Source organism: Ricinus communis, chromosome 6 (assembly GCF_019578655.1).
Source record: "Ricinus communis isolate WT05 ecotype wild-type chromosome 6, ASM1957865v1, whole genome shotgun sequence".
Taxonomy (NCBI): Eukaryota; Viridiplantae; Streptophyta; class Magnoliopsida; order Malpighiales; family Euphorbiaceae; genus Ricinus; species Ricinus communis.
The window spans coordinates 6,696,154-6,716,289 of NC_063261.1; the positions used below are offsets into that span (position 1 = coordinate 6,696,154).

The 20,136-nt window shown below is 31.1% G+C and overlaps 1 protein-coding gene and 1 long non-coding RNA gene across 5 annotated transcripts; one reads left to right on the plus strand and one right to left on the minus strand.

Annotated features, from left to right (window-relative positions):
• The first annotated feature begins 1,473 nt into the window (after positions 1-1,473).
• On the plus strand, positions 1,474-13,898 carry LOC107262704. 3 transcript variants are annotated; one of them, XR_007216294.1, is made up of 6 exons: positions 1,474-1,730; positions 2,692-2,819; positions 11,893-12,119; positions 12,265-12,406; positions 12,707-13,498; positions 13,668-13,898. It is a non-coding gene; the product is annotated as an uncharacterized LOC107262704 (long non-coding RNA). The 3 variants fall into 3 exon arrangements; XR_007216293.1 differs by lacking the exon at positions 11,893-12,119 and having other exon boundaries at positions 13,623-13,898; XR_001536501.3 differs by lacking the exon at positions 11,893-12,119.
• On the minus strand, positions 1,594-19,254 carry LOC8289334 (myosin-12). 2 transcript variants are annotated; one of them, XM_025156105.2, is made up of 40 exons: positions 19,069-19,253; positions 18,846-18,974; positions 13,608-13,751; positions 13,359-13,504; positions 13,125-13,281; positions 12,983-13,041; positions 12,726-12,885; positions 12,491-12,640; positions 12,246-12,382; positions 12,002-12,148; positions 11,693-11,794; positions 11,561-11,618; positions 11,384-11,485; positions 11,260-11,297; positions 10,899-11,025; positions 10,638-10,808; positions 10,414-10,545; positions 10,184-10,290; positions 9,937-9,997; positions 9,677-9,854; positions 8,798-9,003; positions 8,605-8,724; positions 8,423-8,521; positions 7,523-7,738; positions 6,177-6,316; positions 5,999-6,100; positions 4,807-4,915; positions 4,687-4,734; positions 4,521-4,580; positions 4,236-4,406; positions 3,333-3,488; positions 3,043-3,255; positions 2,795-2,944; positions 2,628-2,698; positions 2,437-2,536; positions 2,314-2,370; positions 2,163-2,219; positions 1,991-2,071; positions 1,824-1,909; positions 1,594-1,735 (listed from the first exon to the last, which is right to left on the minus strand). In XM_025156105.2, exons 1-40 carry the CDS (start codon positions 19,069-19,071, stop codon positions 1,606-1,608), a joined length of 4,680 nt encoding a protein of 1,559 aa, XP_025011873.2. In that variant the 5' UTR covers positions 19,072-19,253; the 3' UTR covers positions 1,594-1,605. The 2 variants fall into 2 exon arrangements, with proteins under 2 accessions (XP_025011873.2, XP_025011874.2); XM_025156106.2 differs by having other exon boundaries at positions 10,638-11,025; positions 19,069-19,254.
• Between the last annotated feature and the right edge of the window lie 882 nt (positions 19,255-20,136).

Consider the following 20,136-nt stretch of genomic DNA (forward strand, 5'->3'; position numbering starts at 1 on the left):
TGGGCCTTGTAATTAGTAGTCCATGCGTCTTAATCTTGGGCCTTGACATGAACATGTCCATTAAGCTTCTTTTCGAGTGTTTAGCTCCATATTTTCCTCTTTTTGCTAATATTATCTGAAAATTGATAATTAAGCTTAAGTGAGATAAAAACACATATTCTGACATTTTATATGTAGAAAAATATTATTAGAGCTCTAAAATACCTTTAAATATCTATATATAATTTGGACCGATCAGAAAGACCAAATTAACATAATTAGTTAAAGAATTGGTAATATCCTAGTAGTAAATTTATATATTTTATCCTCCCTTTGCAATTTTATGTAGGTGACAATTATATGTTGGCCTAATTACTAATTAAATTCTAAACTTTACAATTTTTAACAATTTTATCCAACTGTTTTAAATTTTTAAATTATTTACCTATGCTTTCAATTTATTTTAAAAATACTTTTTGATAATAATTTTTAAAAATGACATGGCAAGTTAATTCAGCTTACTAACATAAAAATTAGTGTGTCAATAAAAATTTATTGCATTTAGATGTAAAATATATGAAAGAGTGCACATATGTGAGATTTTTAATGATCATATTACTAAGTCTAAGATAAATCATTTTTATTAATTTATAGTTATTATTCTTTTAGTAACCACAATCTTACATCATCTATTTTATTGTGAAATTTTAAAAATTGTCACTAAAATATATTTTTAAAAATAAATTAAAAATAAATATTTATTTTAAAATTTTAAAACTATTCAATATATTCGATAAAATTGTCAAAACATACATGATTTAATTTATAATTACACCTTATATATTATAGATATTTTATAATATATATGATCAATACATCAGGACATAATTTCTTTTTGAATTGCAATTACTTTTACTCATAAATTATATGCTTTGTGTTAATTTATATTTATTATAATTAAATAATAATTTTAATTATTAAATAATATTATAATTATATATTCTTAATTTAATTTTAATCAATAAATTAATTATTAATTATATAATAATTTATAATTTTAGAAAACATAATATATAATTATTTATTTATATTCATTGCATTAATCAAATTTAAAGATAATAAATATTATTTAAAGTAATAAAATATTTAATATTACCATTATTTTTAATATACAATATAATTATAAAACATTTAAAACTATTATTAAATTTAATTTATAAACTTATTTTATATTATTATTTTATAATTACAATAATAACAATAGTTAATATTGATATTAATATTAATGATCAGTATAATTATATAAACCCACTAAACTACATCAGAATCTTCTCTGAAAATATTCAATAACTTCTTATTTTTAATGATAATATTTTAAGAACATATTATATCAAAATATAGACTAAAATTTTATAAATAAAAAATAAACCAATAAGATTCAATAACAAAACACAAAAATATTAACTAGAAAAAGAACAAGTTATTTGAACAAACAGGCAAACAAATGGAAGCCAAAAATGAATCGGTGGTCGAAAAGAAAATGGAACCAAAATTTTGAAAAATCACTCTTTCACTCATAGTTGTCAACCTCACGAGCAAAGCAGCGACACCCGCGTTGGTGCAAAATTAAAGAGAATCCGTTGTTTGAAGTAGAAAATGGAAGTCGGATCTTTGCCGGAGTAGCGGCGGCGGGTCAACATCGGATAGACTAATTGCACAAAAGGATCGGAATAGCTCCTCCATTGAAAAGGGTATGCTGGGATTAACATTATTTCTTTTGTTTTCAGTACAATTTATTACTATAGTTAGACTTGATTAAGGTTTTGTGGGACAGTGATTGTTACCTTGAATCAACGTCGAGCAAGAATGAATAATTGTTAGGCATGTTTATTGAATCTTCTGCCATAAGTGTTCTCATCTTGCCAATCACCTGTTGTTACAATTTCCAAATTAGAAGCAAAATTATTTGTTATCAGGTAAAAAGATAATGAAATAGAGAAAGTTGAGTTACATCTGGAGATAATCCCTGTGTTCCATATTTGTCATCCCAGAACATAGTACCAATGCGATATATTTGTGGTATGCTCAGCATCTATGGAACAGATAAAAAGATAAACAAGTTAAATCATAAACTCAACCATACAAGGCTTTATATATCATTCTGATTCGACTCCATCATTTACCGGGCAGAGTTCATTTGTGATCTCGTCCAATGATTTTTGAGCTTTTTGATGCAATACCTGTTTGCATTAATCATTAAAATGATAAAATCCATTATTGACATCCTATGTCCTTAAACTAAAACAATAATGCATTTGCTTCTAGAAAATTTACCAGAAATCCCACTGCTTGTCTTATGTGTTGAAGTTCGTCCCTTGATGATCCTGCAAACTGTGAAATAACACAACAGTTACAATCTTTTCACCCTTTGCATATGCAATCTGCATTTTAGCTTACCTCATCCGAAGCTTTGAGGCACCATTGTTCTAATTCTTGCAAACCCGCCTTCACATATTCTCCATTGCTAAATGAGCAGCACTCACGTCGCAGTAATAAGCTGGAGCAACAAGGTGTAAATGCAGATTAATTGTGAGAGTTGATTTCGTTATTTATGGTCAATGATTAATTTCGGCTGGTGCTCCTTTTACCTGTTAAAGAGCTGTACATTTATGAATGAGAAAATCTGACTAAAAATTTTTCTTGTGAACACAGGAGGGACCTGAAAATTGGCAAAAGTTAGTTCAAAGACAGTGGAAAAATATCAGCTCATACATAAAATCTGGGAAAGCTGGTAAAAAAGTAGTTTTAATCTTACATTGTTCTCCGACATTATACTCAAGGTACTTTCTAGATTATTAACAATGCTTTGCCAGTGTATGTTTGATGCTTGTTGTCTTGTAACAATATTTGAATGTATATTTCTAGATGAGCCTCTTATTGCTCTAGCTCTCATTGATCTTGGGGCCTGTTAATGGTGATTAACAATATGACGATGGGTTAGAAAACCATTGCTTTGTGACATTTGGTTACCAAATGAGTTTATTAGTTATCGTACATGCTTACCTGTATGCACAAATTCAAGAATGGACTTATTTCTTTCTTCACACTATCACGGATCAGCCCATATATTTTCTCAACATATGCAGCTAGATGTTGCTTAAATAGTAGTGCTGGATACTTGGCTTCGATTTTCAATTGCTCATTTGGTTTTTCCACCATTCCACTATACCCACTTGACATTCCCATTCCCATTCCCATTGTCGATGGCTGGAATCCCTGATATTGTACATTTCAGAGTTGTAATTTTAAGCATGTAAAAAGCTATAGTAATGAATTCAATGGACAGAACTTACTTGTGCCATTCTACCAAATAATGTTGCAGCGGTGGTTCGATTATTCTTTGCAGATGCTTTCACTGTGTTATTTGCCTTCAATGTACTTTGTAGAAGATACAAAAGAGTAGAAGTTGTTGAGAGCCAGTATGCTAGATTGCAGATGTTATCTTGACTCTTCAAGAACATCATTCAGGAAATTAGTATCAAAATTATGAGTCTATTGAATAACAATGACATGATATGCCGTTGCAATAAGACATTTTGATAGAAGAAAACATGTTGGATTTTAACATTTTCAGGCTTAAATCTATAAAATTCTGATATTCTATACTGAAGCTCATATTGTTTTTAGCAATTGATCTTAAATCTACAATGTTATATACATTTCGTTTCACAAGCTAAAAACATAGCATTGAAATTCATGCTGGTCCAAACAAACTGAGACAAAAGAAATATCAAACACCCAAACATGGAAAGGGGTTGCTTCCTGTTGAGCAGTCAGCTCCCTCTATTTATTTATTCTTTCTTTTTATTTTTTTCCCTTAATTTGGGGCTTGGAGTTCCTCATCAAGGAAAGGAAAAGAAGGAAAGTGAGGAAAAAAGGAAAGTGAGGATGGTGCCATCTTTCTTCTAAAGAAAAGAGTTGCAGCCCCTTCTTTTCCTTACACTGAAGGATATCATTAGTTCGTTGATTATGCTTGTAGTGTATGAAAAATGTGCTAGTTATTGGAAATTTACTAATCTCTTAAGCAAGCTCCTTATTGACTTAAAAAAAGTGAACTTGAAGTTGTCCGAACTATGATAGCTTAATTATGTTCAAACTAGCTCTTGAAAAGTTTATTCAAGAACTATTTTATGATTGCACTTGTACTTGTAGTCTTAATGCATGGTCACTATAGTTATGTGATTAAAGTATGTTACCTCTATACATGATCTGATTGTCTGAATAATCCTATCAAATATATTTGTTTTCTCTGCTTCAAATGATCTCCATTGAAGAAGTGCTTTGTACACAACACAGGCAGCAACAGGTCTCTTCTTATCAAACTGCTTATCTTCCAGAAGACACTTGATGAGCAAGTCATGGTTTTCCTGTGATAGGATAGTAACAGGTTGTATGTTTAGTGACTGCACAACTGAAATAGGCAGTATCCTGACTTATGGTGATTGGTCTTTGCTACAGTTTAGCTTTCAGTTGATGATTACCTGCTGCCTGTCTGTTAGGGACCTTTGTTTAGTTAAGAGGGAGACAAGACGTTCAGGCTCCTGGAAACAAACTTCACCCATTAGAATCTAGGAAAAATCTATGATTTGTTTCTATTCTTTTTCCTGTCACACCATGGAAATGAATAAAGAATGAGGATGGAAGTACTTTTGTCATTTGAGGCTCTTCTTTTATGTGGTGTCCATTGTCAAAGTTCTGCATCATAAGAGGGTTAGTGCCGATTTTTGAAAAGCTACACAATCAGTACAACTGCACAGAGAAGTGTACCTTGAGTTGGGAAAAAATCCTTTCAGGAGCCACTGTCTGTTCTAAAGAGGCTGGATGTTTCCGGAGTGATTCATTCTCCGATTCCAGGTCTTTTATCTTATGCTTGAGGCTGGAAATCACACATTAAATTCCAAATCTCTTAGCAAAATTAATTGTTGAGGTTGAGCTTCTAGCTTTGTTTGAATTGCAAATTGAAATTGTACGTAAATAGCTTAATTCAATCCTGCTGAATTATATATGAAGTCTTGAGGTTGCACTATTGTAGCAATGACTATAGGAAACTGAAGTCATTACTGATCATGCATATGCAACATAAGACTGCTCTATCGTCTACTTATGTGTCTCTGTGGAGTGTTAGGGATTCAGGGTGTGGTATATTTGGGGATTTTGGGTTTGTCGTTGACCTAGAGATAGGATTAGAGTTCAGGAATCAATCAGGTTTACAAAGCATTACTCAAATATCTTCGTAAAAGGAACTATCAAATATCTTTGTAAATGGAACTAACTGAAAGAGTAGACAACTGGAATTTTAGGACAGCAGAGGAAGTAGTACTTTGTTGCTGTAATTTGTAGTTAGTTATACAGCATCACATTCGCTTATTATGAGGATGTTTAGGGATCAGGATTCTGTGTTACTTCAGCAACCAAATTGAAGATGCTGATTATTAGATCTCCATCATAAAGTTAACAGCAGAGAACCATAATATTAGAAAAGAAAGAAGAAGAAGACCTAAACACTTTCTTCCAAAGCATATCTCCCGGAGAATGGCAACTAAAGATCGTCAGGATTTCATTAACGACTGCTGTATTGCAGTTCTCTAAATTGATTCCAACTAAAGATTGTCAGCACACTAAAGTTCTAAATTCAATTCCTATTTTGTAGATTAGCTATGAACTCTAAATCCCAGTCTAACAAAACCCTACACTTTTACTCAACATTCTTCCTTACAAGGTTTTAGAGCAACTATAGAAATGTTCTGTGTTTTGTTTGCAAAGATGTCTAATTGTGCACCTTTAAAAGATAACTTTTTCTTTTCCTTAATCCTCTAGAAGTAATTAGTTGAATTGCATAATGAACTTATCCTTTACTGAGTTGTTTCACATTCAGAGGACAGAAAGGGGGATAAAATATTCTTATATCCCATAGAAAATGAAAAGCCCATAAAAAGTTCGAATGATCTCTTTGACTTACACATTTATTTCTTCAGAAAGGTCCTCTTTAGTTGATGCAACCAGTGCCTGCTGGCGTAGAACCTGATTTTCTGACTCGAGATTGGACAAGTTCAATTCTAATCTGACAGCCAACAAAAAGTAAATTAACCACATTTGATGACTATAGACCTGCATGTATGACAATTCTTTATTTTTACCTCTCAATGGTCTCTTGGAGCTGCATTGTTTTCAGCTGTGCTTCTTCTGCCTCTTTTAGTCTTTCTTTGCTTTCTTTTTCTAATTCATTACACTTGTCCTCAAACTGCTCTATTTTCTTCTTCATGTCTCTTAGCTTATCCTAATAAGTATTATACATATAAGATCACTTGTCAGTTAAATGATTCTCTCATTTATTTGTGCATGTAAGTGTGCCTTTTCTAGTTGTGGTGCATTTATGGTGAGTGGTTACCCTTTCTTTTATTTCTCAGTTGTCTGAATTATTCCCCTCAAAGGTTATGTCAGCGGACATTGAGTTACTTTTGAACCAATTGTTCTTGGGCCTTACTTTTGCAATGTCAGTGATAGGATTGAATCAACTGTTGTGGATCAATTTTTTTGCAAAGATGGTTTTAAAATGGTTGGCTGATGGTTGTATTATTCATTTTATGAAATTCTTTGGCTGGCATGATTTTGTTTCAAATAATGAGTCATTTCTTCCTCTCTTATTCCTTCTTTTTTCTTTAAAAAGAGAGAAAAGAGAATTCTTTGGGAAGAGTTCATTGCTCATTGACAAATAGGCTTGGGTAGAAGTCATTCCCAAAAACTAGCTCAAACGAAGAGGGTGCCCAATTCACATATATACACCATAACAACTCAATAACTAGACGATGTGGAATAAATACAACTTCTAACACCCTCCCTCACGCTTGGCGTGACGTGCAAACGAGCCGGGTCCAAATCCATCATCATAGGCAAAAGGCTAGCTTTAATACCATGACAAATGGGCTTGAGTAGAACTCATTCCCAAAACCTTCTTCCTTTGAGTGTCCAATCCATATAAATACACCATAACAACCCAATAACTAGGTGATGTGGAGTAAATAAAACTTCTAACACTCACCATGGAAGCCACATCAGACTTGGCATCTTAGCTCTAGGGACTAAGGAAATTGATACCTTTGAGAGGTAGCCAAATGATGAAAGTGTAACAAAAGAAAAGACAGTAGCAATTTGATTCCTAATTTTCTTGAAAGTGTTAAAATGTTGGGGTCAAGGTAGAGCCTCTTTTTGGTGTGTGCGCGTGTGTTTTCTCCTTCTAATTTTTTTCTTTCTTTGGGGTCTGAGGTCTATCACGTATGTCAGTATGTGTATCTCAACTTTTAGCAATTAGGCATCAGGTATTTGGAATATGGATTGTCTAGAGATAGGTAACGAGAAGTGGAGAGGATAGGTAAGATTTGCCCCAACCTTAATTGCCATTTTAGTGTTAAAGTTGAGTTGATACATAATATATTTATGTGAATGGCAGTGTAGTACCATGATGCTGAACTATATATGATATTACCTCCAGTTCCACATTTTGATTACTTAGCAACTCTAGCTTGGTGTTATCCACAACAGGCACCTCTTTGATTACAGGCGGGGCTTGTTCTATAGCTAACTTTGCTGCTTCTTTCTCCTGGATGATTGCTGCATAGGCTTTATCTAGCTTTTCTTGCATTTCTTGCAATGAATTTTCTAGCTTTGCAATTTCTTGCCCCTTAACTCCTTCAAGATCAATCTACAAAAAAAAAAAAAATAATAATAATATTCTGACAGGGTTAAGTGAACCAACTCGATTAAGAAATTTCAGTTGGTTTCTTGCTGAATTTGGATTTTGGGATACAGAAATCCAAGTTAATGAAAACTGAGAAATAAAGCAATGAAGGCTTTAATATCATTAAACTGACAAAAAATGAAATTTTGGATTTAATGACCTTTTATGCATGAAGTTGTATAATCTCTGATTGATATGCCGACCAAATCTGTGTACATGAGGACTAGCTTTGGAGCTAACATAAAGTTCATAAGAATTTTATTTATTAAAATGAGTTCCACAATTCACAACCTGAAGTGAATTTCCAGGATTTCCTCATTTTGGGATATTCTAGTAGATGATAGATTTTGATCTTCCCTTTTACTTGGCCAAACGATGAGCTTTCTCCAACTTTCTTTTTTCTTTGAAATCCCTCAAACCAAACATTGCCTGACCTTTTCCTAAAGACATTTTAGATGACTAACTAACGCCAAGCATGTATTAGGATAGGTGATGAATATGTGAGTATGTAGCTGAAATGTCTAATATACAACTGACAATTTGTTGAAATCTAACTCATCTTCCATTTATATTGCCTAAATAATTGTTGTCCCTTTCAAACTTAATATTAAATTCTTTAAAAAAAAAATAAATGACATGCAATTTTACCCTCAATTGTTTTTCAAATTCCAGCCGCCATGTTAGCTCTTCAACACGTTTCTCTAGTTTATCCTTAGCTTCTTTAAGCGCCCCTGTTTCTCTTGCAGCCTGCACCACTATCTCAGTAAATTCCAATGTTCATTGAGTTAACTATATCCTTGTTCAAAAGAAGCAAATTTAGTGCTACCCACCATCCGCAGTTTTCTAAGCTCCTTCCTTGCTGTCCTAGCCCTCCAAAGACACTGAAGTGCAAGGGTTGCTTTCTTCTGTTGCTTGTAAGCTGAAAGAGCTTGGAATCTTCTCCATTGAGTCTGTTATTTCGAGAAATCAGTCAATTATTCATCCGAATGATTTGGCGTAGAGCAGCCAGAGGTTGTTGTTTACCTGAATTATAGTTGCAGCCTTGGTTCTTCTTCTGCATCTATATTCATTACGTGCTGCCATTGCTCGTAGTCCAGTTTGAATAGATACTGCTGATTTCTGCATGTTTGTGTAATATTTTCTTGCCATACGAGCACGAACATTTTTTTGTATACGGGTAGAGGCTGCTTCTTTTCTCATGTCTTCATAAAGCTTACGTGCAAGTTGTGCTATATAAGAGGCATATTAAAAGAATTGTTAGTTATGTTACAGCTAGCAACAATGTAAACTATAGTGCAAGTGGCTTATATGGTTGGAATCAAGTTCAAATATCCTTGCAGCTTGTCTATAGAATTCAAAATGATGGAATCCAACTGTGGCATCTTATTTACTACCATATAAAACACGATCAATATATACAGATTTTTACATGAACAAAAGCTTTGTCATGGTTGATTGGTTTCTGGGTGTCTGACTTGAGGACAGCTATTGTTAAAACATCAGGTTCTTAATGAGGGGAATGAATACAAAAGTCATTTCAAAGGGGCGTTGTTGTTCTTTGCTGACATTACTTTTTCATTCTGTCTATAAATGTGTTGGTACCTTGGAAATCTTATAATGGGAAGAGGGCTGCTAGGTATGGACCATCGACCTGTTGTGCTATGAGGCAGTCAAATGATTTCCCTCTTGTTATACATTGGTTTGCACCCTATTATGTTATTTTATACTCTTGCAAGATTGAAAAAAAAATAAAAAGAAGCGGGCTACAGTTTTGCAACTGAAAAATGACAAGCAAAAGCTGACTAGCCAAACATCACCTGTTATAATTTACTCAGATTGGCTAGTGGATGTGAATTTTGCTATAATGCAAGATATAATATATTTCAATAAAAGTTGGGCAACCTCTCCAGAGCTTCTGCATAAATATTGAAGCATTCCGTAAGGCAATGAACTCTTTTCTGGTTAGATGTGTTCGAATTTGTCGCTGGATTCGTCTAGCAGAAGTAGCCAAAACTTCAGTTCTTCGAGCATCTAACTCGGCCATCTGCCCAGCTCTAAGGAACACTTTCGTTTTCCCAATCTGAATTAAGCAGTTAGGTGCTTAATATTGAATGTAATCTTTCAGATGTGATAGCTTTTAATTTTCTATGGTTAAGAAGTACCTGATAACCCTTCAAACCCATGTTCTCCAGGATGGCAATGCATGCAGATTTTTCGTCTGACCTGCTTAGTCAATGCAAGTTAACATTAGAGTAGTAAAAGAAGTCAAAATAGTTTTTGTTGGTGATAAGTTTCCAGATTAGCATCTGAAGGCATTGATGGACATCTCATCTCATTAAGCTAATAGTATCAGATGAAAGCAATGCCAAGAACAATCAGTATTGAAGGAATATATATATATATATATACCCTTCCAGAACATCAGGAGCAAGCATTCCAAAACGATCAAGGAACTCATCAAACGTTCGTTTGGTCGGATACCCGGCGCAGCTTATCCTAATCGCCTCTAGTACACCCTGTTATAGAGTTTGTTGGCACAGTTGTTGTCAATAGGAGTTTGAGAAGTTATTTCACCTACAAGAATAACAAAAACTCAAAGTCCTATGTACATAACAAGGTAAAGGAAATATTGATCTTACCCCACATCTTAACTGGTTTAACACATTGAAATTCTCAAAGATTCCAGGCTTCAGAACTGTATTTGGCTTTACACATCTGATATAATGTGGCTCTGTTGTGTTTAGCGTCTCCATCAAAGATTGTAATTGTTGCTAGATGTTAAGTTTTGAGCTAGGAGTGAGTCTATGTCTCGGTAATGTATTACTTGTACAAAATGCTGCTGCTTTAAAAGGATGGAGCTTACCTTGAAGCGGGTACCAATGGAAGAGAACTTGGATTGCTTCGATGTCTCTTCAGGTAATGGAGGGAAAAGATTAGCAACAAAAGGGCACTTGGATGCATTTAATAAAGCTTGATGTTCTGCTACAACATAGTCTTTGTTTTTATCAAGAAATTGGTCAGCTTGGTATATAACCTGTTTACCAAATGGCTCAACAATGAGAAAACAAATTTCGAAATGTTTCATTGGGTAGTCAAGGAAAAAAAAATCCAAACCATAGCATACATCTCCTGCATAGTGGTTGATTGTGAAGTCTGTTCTAGCAAGTTTTGGCTTGCTGAAACGTTTGTGTCCTTTGTATGTCTGGTACATCTTTTGTGCAAATGTTTCATGAGTGGACTTGGGGAACATGCTGCACTATAAAAAATCTTAAAGTTATTGCTAAATAGTTTCAAGAGTGATTTATACATCTTCCCTTTCTGATTGTATATTATTTAAAACCCTGATGGTTCATGACTTGGAAATTTTGTGTATTAGTTAAAACCCTGATGGTTCAAGATTTGGAGGTTTCTTTTCTTTTTCTTTCTTAACTCTCTCTCTCTCTCTCTCTCTCTCTCTCTCTGTACACACACACCCACGCACGCACCAGGCCTCGTCGAGCAGGGCAATTATTCCACCAGGTTTCTGCATGCAAGGAAAAAAATGATTAGTTATGACATCATGAACACTGCATTACTTTGTCATTGCAATTGTCTTCTAGTAACCAGTACCTTCTCAATAAGATCCAAAACATCCTGGTTATCCACAAACTCCACATAGCTCCAGTTTATTTCCTCTCTTGTATACTCTTCTTGCTCCATCTTAAATACATGCTGCGGATAAGATCCATTTATACATGAGAACAGCTGTATGTATTTATTGAATTATGCATAGGAATTTATCTGTACCTGGTTGAAATGCTGTTGCAACTTCTCATTTGTTAGGTTGATGCAAAGCTGCTCAAAACTGCCAAATTCAGCTGATTATATATTCCTGTTAAATTTTCATTTGTTGGAAATACATATAGCTTTCACCAGTACCTATTGATTTTGAAGCTTTCGAAGCCATAAATATCAAGCACTCCGATTATGCTTGTTGCGTTGGGATCTTGACCTATTGAGTTGTTAATCTTATCCACAATCCTGCATTATTCAATGACTCGTTGTTTTCACTCCATGAATATATAAATGTTGGTTTCAAACATATAACTCAAAACTGAAGCAACGTCCACGCTGTTCAGAAGTTAGCTGAGTGGGATTGCCACATTGCTTCATTTGTGTTACCGCTCACATATTGTTGGTATATATACACACTAGAGCGTGTTGGAGGTCAAAGCTTGATTCTCTTACCAATCAAACAGCCTAGAATACACGGTCTTTGCTAAGGCATCACGACTCAAGGTAGCTAGATCTGGGTCCAGAGGTTTTGTAATATTACCATCAGGAGTCACTATGACACGCTTGCAAAGTGAGCTTTCCAGTGCTATCTCATCACACCTAGAAGCATGTATTAGGAACAAGAAGATTAGTAATGATAGCTAACTAGCAAAGAATTCTCTTGTATTGGTGATAGGAATATGCCAAGAGTTCTAACATTAGTAGCTCTGCTGCAGTTTGAAGATGGTAGCGTGACTTCTCATCCTTGAGTTTGGAAGAGTCAACATCTTTCCCTTTGATGAACTCAACATTTCCAAGATGAAGGATTGCAGCTACTACACGAAATATTGCATCCTGCAGAGGAGAAACCAGCCTCAGGTAATTTCAAACATCTACATGATGAGGAAATGTTCAAACTAGTATTTTACTCGTTTACTGATTAGTGATGCAAAGTATGAATACCTGCTCATCCTGGCTGATCCCTACAATGTCCATTGCATTTCGGGTCTCCAAATACTCTCTAGCATCATCTACATTGGCTACTTTGTAACAGTTGGATTGGTTTAGATAGTGGAATGCTCTTGCATCCCCTAACTTAAATTTTTTCATATCCTGAAAGAGAAGATCAGTCAGCTACCTTTCTCGTGAATTAAATGTGTTTCAACTTGGTTGGTGTAGGGGAATTGTGTGAAATCACCTCCGGTGGTGCTGCACAAAGCATGTAAAAGCAATGATAGTTTCTCTCCGGATCTGAAACTTGGCAAACACGGGACCTTTCAAGGAGATAAGTTCGAACTGCAGCTCCGGAGATCTTACCATGCTTATCAAATTGAATCTCAACAAACTTACCAAAACGACTGATGTAGCCGCCCGGTTTATAATCGTTAGTTGAATTACTCTATTTTTTTTGGGTAAAACAAAAAAAGAAGAGAGGCGAGACTGTCTAAATTTTACCTTGAATTGTTATTTTTCACGGTTTTAGCATTCCCGAATGCTTCCAGAACTGGATTTGACTGAAGAAGTGGAAATATAACTCTGTATTGTATCAGTTGAATCAGAATAGACAATGTGAATGGATGTAATATTCTTAATTTACCTCCAAAACTTGCTGTTCCACAGTTCTTCCTTCAATGCCAGATCTTCCCCCCATGAATGCAAGGTATCTCATGAGCATCTTTGTGGTCTCTGTTTTACCAGCTCCACTCTCTCCACTTACCAAAATGGACTGGCTTTCCTGTTCGTTCATCATCGCTCTGAAGTATAGCTTTGTATTATAGCATACGTCGGATTTATGATATAATTCGACATCACTGCAGTACGGTTCACATACCTGTAACAAGTGTCTGCTACAGCAAAAAGATGTGGACTTAGCTCTCCAAAAGCAGCTCCCTTATACTGCTCCATCATGTGAACGTCATACAGATGTAGGAGTCTTTGGAAAGGATTCACAGCTATTAGAATGTTGCCAGTGTAAGTCTGCTTTTTCCAAGATTTGTTATCAGTATCTATCCTTTAATTTTGCAGGAGTAATCGATGATTTCATTTGGTAGCGATGGCAATTAGGTTAATGATTACTCACATATATCTCATTCAGACCAAATCGACAAGCAAGGTTATATAAGACCCCTGGTTCATGCAGGTACGCCAACTTGGTCATGTCATCCACTCCTGCTGGCGGTGCCTCTGTGTCTTTTGGATATATGCTAGATATATCTGCAACGATCTGGAGTTGGAGACAGAAAGAGGCCAACGATTTAGTTACATTCTTTTTGTGTTGCAACCGATTTTGCATGCCAAAGTTACAGAGACTATAGTGAAATTCAACCTTACGCTTTCACGCATGAAAGTAGAGTGCAATTTGAAATGTCAAGAACTTCTATAAAATAAATATTCTTTTAAAGTAGAGTGCAATTTAAAATGTCAAGGACTTCGATAAATGTTCTATATAATTGAGGATTGAGTTGTATATCTCTTAGCTTTAGACTAAGATGATTCTAAAACAAGTAGAGAAATTTCATAAGACACTTGAATGAACTAATAAATTATAATTTTTATAATTTTATATATTTGATTAATTATTATAAACATAAAGATATCTCCTTTAATTTATTGGATTAAAATTATGGTCTTAAAAAATATGTTGCAAATTTTATTAATAAATATTTTATTTTTTAATAAATTGATTAATATTTATATTAAGTTTATTTTGACTCGCTTAAATGTATTTAAATTTATGAGTTGTAAATATATACCGTGAATTCGGCTTGGGTTCGGCTTAATAATGAATGGGTCAAGCCCAAGCTATCCAAAGCTTGATTTGGTTCAATACAATTGTAGCCCTACATCAAAGACTTGATTTTGAATTAAACTACAAGATTTGATAAACACATTAACCAAATATAAAAGATAGGCTTTTCTATGTTGATCTTAATTTTTATTTCTTGCAACTCTTATTTGTATTTGAAATTATGTTTCCAATATTATATATTATTTTATTTGATTCCCACAATATTATAAAATCATGAAGATCATAAATCTTAAATAAAATAGCGAAAGAAGTTAAAAAAGAAAAAAGAAGAAAACGAAAGGAAAGACCTTCATCAACATTTTAATTCTACAAATATCGAGGTTTACAACTTGAATGAGCTTTAAATAGCAAATTTTACAATTTTAATAGTTGTTAAACTTATTTTCTATTTCTTATCATAGATATAGAAATATCTATTTATACTTATTTGTCCATGTCTAACTTATATTGAAAATTAAATAAATTCTTATGTATAATTTGTAATTCAGCTAGACATAATCTAAAAGAGAAATTATATGTCTAAGCTGATAATATATTTCGATTGAAATGTACCTGGCTTATATACAAACCTATAAATAGGTCTAACATGTAATTTAAGAAAAATGGTCAGTGTTTTTGTAAGTAATCACAAAGAAATTAGATATAATGGGCAATCCCAAATTAGTAAATAAGAGACTAAAGCGATTAATATGATAATAGACCTCATAATTAATGATTCGTGATAATTAAAATACATTTAATTTAGTGATCATTACAATACATTTAATTTACACAAACCTTTACTCTTTTCAAAATAGAAAATGGTGGATATGAAATGAATATTCAATCTAAGAGCTTAAGCTATTAATGAGAGGTCAAGAATAGTTATGTATCTCTAACACATTCTTGCATGCGAATATCCATTAGACTTCAGATATGGATAAGTACACCTTAAATTATTAGACTACGAACGGATTAACAACAATTATTTACCAATAAAATTTTTCATAGCCGAAGAACGGCGCCATTTATTAGAGACACTTTATCATCAAATTATTAAGTTTACAAATAAATTTTTACGAACAAAAGATTTCGTCGCTAAACTAAACACCTAAATATAGTGCCATTTTCAATGAAGACTTCAGTTGTTAAAGTAAATAAACTTTTTATTTTTCATGTTTGCCAATAGATTTTTTTATGTCAGTAAATTAATTTAAAAAAAATATGAGACTTTATTTATTAATTGTTGATGAATTATTTCTATTAGTAAATATTAAATTAATAATTTTTCTATTAATTACTGATGAAACTAATCTGTCGATGAGAACTTAAGAGAGAAATTTTCTCTAAATTTTACTAAGTTTTTTTAAATTACTGACGGAAGATCCATTCATAATCTATACGTAAATGAAAATTTTTTGAAAATCTCTGATATTTTATTAAAATATTAAGAATTGAAACTAAAAAAATGTTAGAATTGATGTCGGTAAGTTATTGGTATTTAAAAATTTTGGAGAAAATCTTTTCTTAAATTTTCATTTGCTTCGGTAGTTCATTAGTAAACCACCAATAGAGTGAAAAAAAAAATATAAAAGGTACTTCTCTCTTATATGTTTCTCATACTTTATCTCTCCCTTCCTTACTTATTTTTTTCTTATTTATTTAATTATTTTATACTCAAATTTGTTTTTTCTTTCTTATTCTCCTTTTTTTTCTTTGCTTATTTACTTCTTAAATGTTTCTAAATCTATCAATAAACCAAAGATATTAAATTTACTTAATTTTTTTTTTATCTTGATTGTATTAATGGGGATTGAAAACAAATTGTTAGTTCATGTCCATTTTATTTTCTTTAATTTTAAAAAATGTAATATTAATTTTGTAAATTTTAGTCATTTTCAATACTTTTTTTTATACTTATTAATTTTTTTTATCTCTTATATATCCTTTCTTATTTAGCTTTTCATGTCTCTAATAATGTTAATTTATAAATATATTTTAACTTTTAATTTTTATATATGTAAAAGGTTTTTTAGAAAAACAACTGTGCCAACGATTTACTGTTGAAATTTTTTATTTTTTAAAAAATATTAAAAATTACCGATGGATGATCGATGATTCTTCAATCTCTTAAATTAAATGTTTACCAACAAACTACTAATATTTATTTTATTTTTTAAAAACTATTAAAATTTACCGAAAATTACTGACAATAACTGTAACTAAATCGTCTCTCCTACAGAAATTAGAATCATTTTATCAATAATTAAATATAATTTATTAATGAAAAAATTTAGCAATAATTATCGACAGTTTGCTTTACTATGAATAAGTATTTCACCAACTACATTAGTATTAGTATTAGTATTTGGTTGCGGTTGTTGGTAATCCATCGATGAATATAATTATTGACAAAAAATTTTGTGGATAAATTGTTATTTTCTTAAAGTGATTTACCATTATTTATTAATCTGTACTATTTATAATATTATTAATTTGCTATTTTAATTCACTCACTGAATTAAAATCATAGCGTTCTCATTATATGGGTGAATATTGGTTGCAAGAATAGAGTCTGTCTCTAGTAAAAAATGTTGAAATTTAAAATAGTTGGAACGTAAAGAAAAAGAAAAAGAAATTAGGCCATGCCCTGCCAAGTAAACTCGTATCTTGGTCCAACTTCTGTAAACAAGCAACAGTTAAGACCATTATGATTGGGATTGATGCAGTTGCAAAAGAAAACTAAAATGTTGAATTGAATTTCATTTACTTAAAAAGAAGGCGATTTTAGTATTATTAAATAGAAAATTTTCGTAAACATATATAATATATATACATCTTTTAAAAAAAATTATTTATAAACAAAATAAATTCTGTATAAAAATGAAGCAACTACAAATTAAGATATGTAATCTTAAACTCAATTTTTAACTTACAATAGAAATCCTTGGGACCATAAAAAATTATTATCTTATAGAATAAATTAATATTTTATTAATTTATCGATAAATTAATATTTATTATTTTAGAAAATAGTTAATATTTTATATACTATTTTTATTAAATTCATATAAAATTAATAAAGGAATTAAGAAATTTAGAAATAATCTTTGATATTCTAGATGCATAATGGATGATAGTGTATTGTACCAGAGCTAATTTTGGAAATGATGTGATTTAAAATGCAATGCATGCATATACGAATATTAGAATATGAAGTATTTCAAGTGTATAATAAAATGTTTATAAATAGAAATATATACTTTAATTTCATATATCAAAATATAAAAATTCATATATATATATATCTTCTCCTCCATGGCTTCTTATTTGAGAGATATAAAAAAATCTACATTAACAGATGAAATGCAAAAAGCATTATGTGAATACAAAAATGAGTACCCCTCTTTAAGTCAAAAAGATTTACAGCAACAATAGGTTTAACAAAAGTTTGGTCTCTCCCTCAGCCAAAGAAAGATACATATTAACTATAGATACATATTTTAGAAAATAATAAAATTTTAAAATAGAAGTTATGTAGAAAGTTTTTTATTTTATGAATATACATAGTATATGTAACCCTCATATATATTTAATGAATTATTATTTTATATTTTCAATAGGCCTTAAGAAATTTTTTTAAAATTATTATCTTATAAATTTAGTAAAATTATTATTTTATCCTATTGGTCCAAATTGAGACCAGAGAAAATTATTATTTAGTCGAGGTTATTAATTTATCGAATATTAATTTATAGAGATTTTACTGTGTATGTCGTTCATAGTCTGTAATCTCTTTCATAAATGTTCATTTATATTATTTGCATTTGTCGATTTCTTTAGCAAAATATATATTTAAATATCAAAATTTCAGCCATTTAATTAATTTTATATTTTATCTTTTAATTTGATATAATAAATATTTAAATAAAGTTGTTATAATTTTTTAAATATTTTTATTTAATTCTAAATAAATATATAAATTCTAAACACCTATATATAATATAGTAGAACAAAGTTATCATAAAAAATTTAAATATTATAAAAATTAAAATTAAAATATTTAAATTATATAAAAAAATAAAATATTACACTGATCAAATAATTAAATTCAATTATTTAAATGTCTATATTGAAAAAAAATATCCAATTATATACCTATTGATTCCTTTCGGTGTATTTTATATATATATTGAAAAAAACTATCTAATTATGTATCTATTGATTTCTTTCGGTATATTTTATTTAACCTAAGACTATATAATAGTTTAAACTTTTATTTTGGTATGCGCGCAATATACTAATGGATCTCTTATGGAGGGGAAAGCAATAATAATAATAATAATAATAATAATAATAATAATACTTCAGATCCTGAGCTGTAAATCTTATTGTGTTCAACACATCAATATTATAAGAAAGAATTAGTTTCGAATTATATAGATAGATAATCACAATCTGAAATATAAATAAATGAACGGAAGTTTCTAAATTGGTGAAGGTGGTTAATAGAAAGTGAACGCAGCTTACACTTTTCCCATTAGTGGCGATTATGGTGGCTTCTCTTCCCTTGATTTCTGTAACTTCGCCGTCAATCCATGCATCCTCAAGATCCTCTGCCCAAACGTGTGATCCAATTACGATATTCACCGGAGTTCCCTGAATCATTGAATGAAAAAGAACATCTATACTAAGTTTTTGAGAAAAGAAAATGAACCAGCAAAAACAGATGATATTCGGGGAGCTGCTTTACCATGTGAAAGATCTACGCGATCATAAAAAATCCTCAGAATCAGGAAAATTTGCAGATGGAGAAGGAGAAAGGGAGGTATGGAGTTTAAAGATGTTGGAAATGAATGAAGGTGAAAGTGGAAAAGAATGATGGGAAAGGAATTCAAAAGCAGAGGAAAGGCGCAGGGGTGTGTTAACTCGCAGCCCCCACTTCATGTCAGCTTTTTTGCTCATTACACCTAGGAGGCTGACTTGGCGCTATATTTTTTAATTAGATCCTCCGGAACATTTTGAATCATCATTATGAGGCCGGTTGGGTTGTGTGGGTCCATTGCTTAACCCATACGTAGAGAACAATAATCCCTTTTTTTACACTGCTCCACCCGATACATTTTTATGCTTTCTTGGATCCACCCACCACAAAAAATATATAGGGGAAATTACACTACTTACGTCCTTTTTAGAAAAAAAATATCAAAAGTATCTACGTGGTTTTTGTTATTGTATTTTTATTTTATAAAATTTATTTTAATATATGAATCGGTTATTCTATTTTTAATATATTAAAATTCTCTTCAGTTTTAATAAAATTAACTATTATTTCTTTCTATATTAGTCTAAAAATTAAACTGGTAATTTAATATTAAAATTTATTTTTTAAATTTATTTTTAAATATCAAACTTATCCAAAATTAATTTTATTATTAAATCAGAATAAAATTTTATTTTTATGACAAGTTAATTTTAGTTGTTTTAATTTTTTCTTCTTAATCTAATTTCTTTAATATTATTTAATTCAAACAAATTTAAATATTTTAAAACTACTTATATTTATAATAATATTTTTAAATTACTATATAATTTAATTTTAATTATTAATATAAAATAAAAATTTCTAGTTAAACAATATCATTCTATTATTATTTTTATTATATATTATAATTAAATTATATAAGAATAAAAATCAAATTAAATAATTATGATCTAGTGAAATAATTTAGATACCAAGTTGACAAATTCACTATCAATAAAGAAGATCACGATAATCTTGTATGTTAAAACTGAAATCTTTTATCAACTATTTAAATGA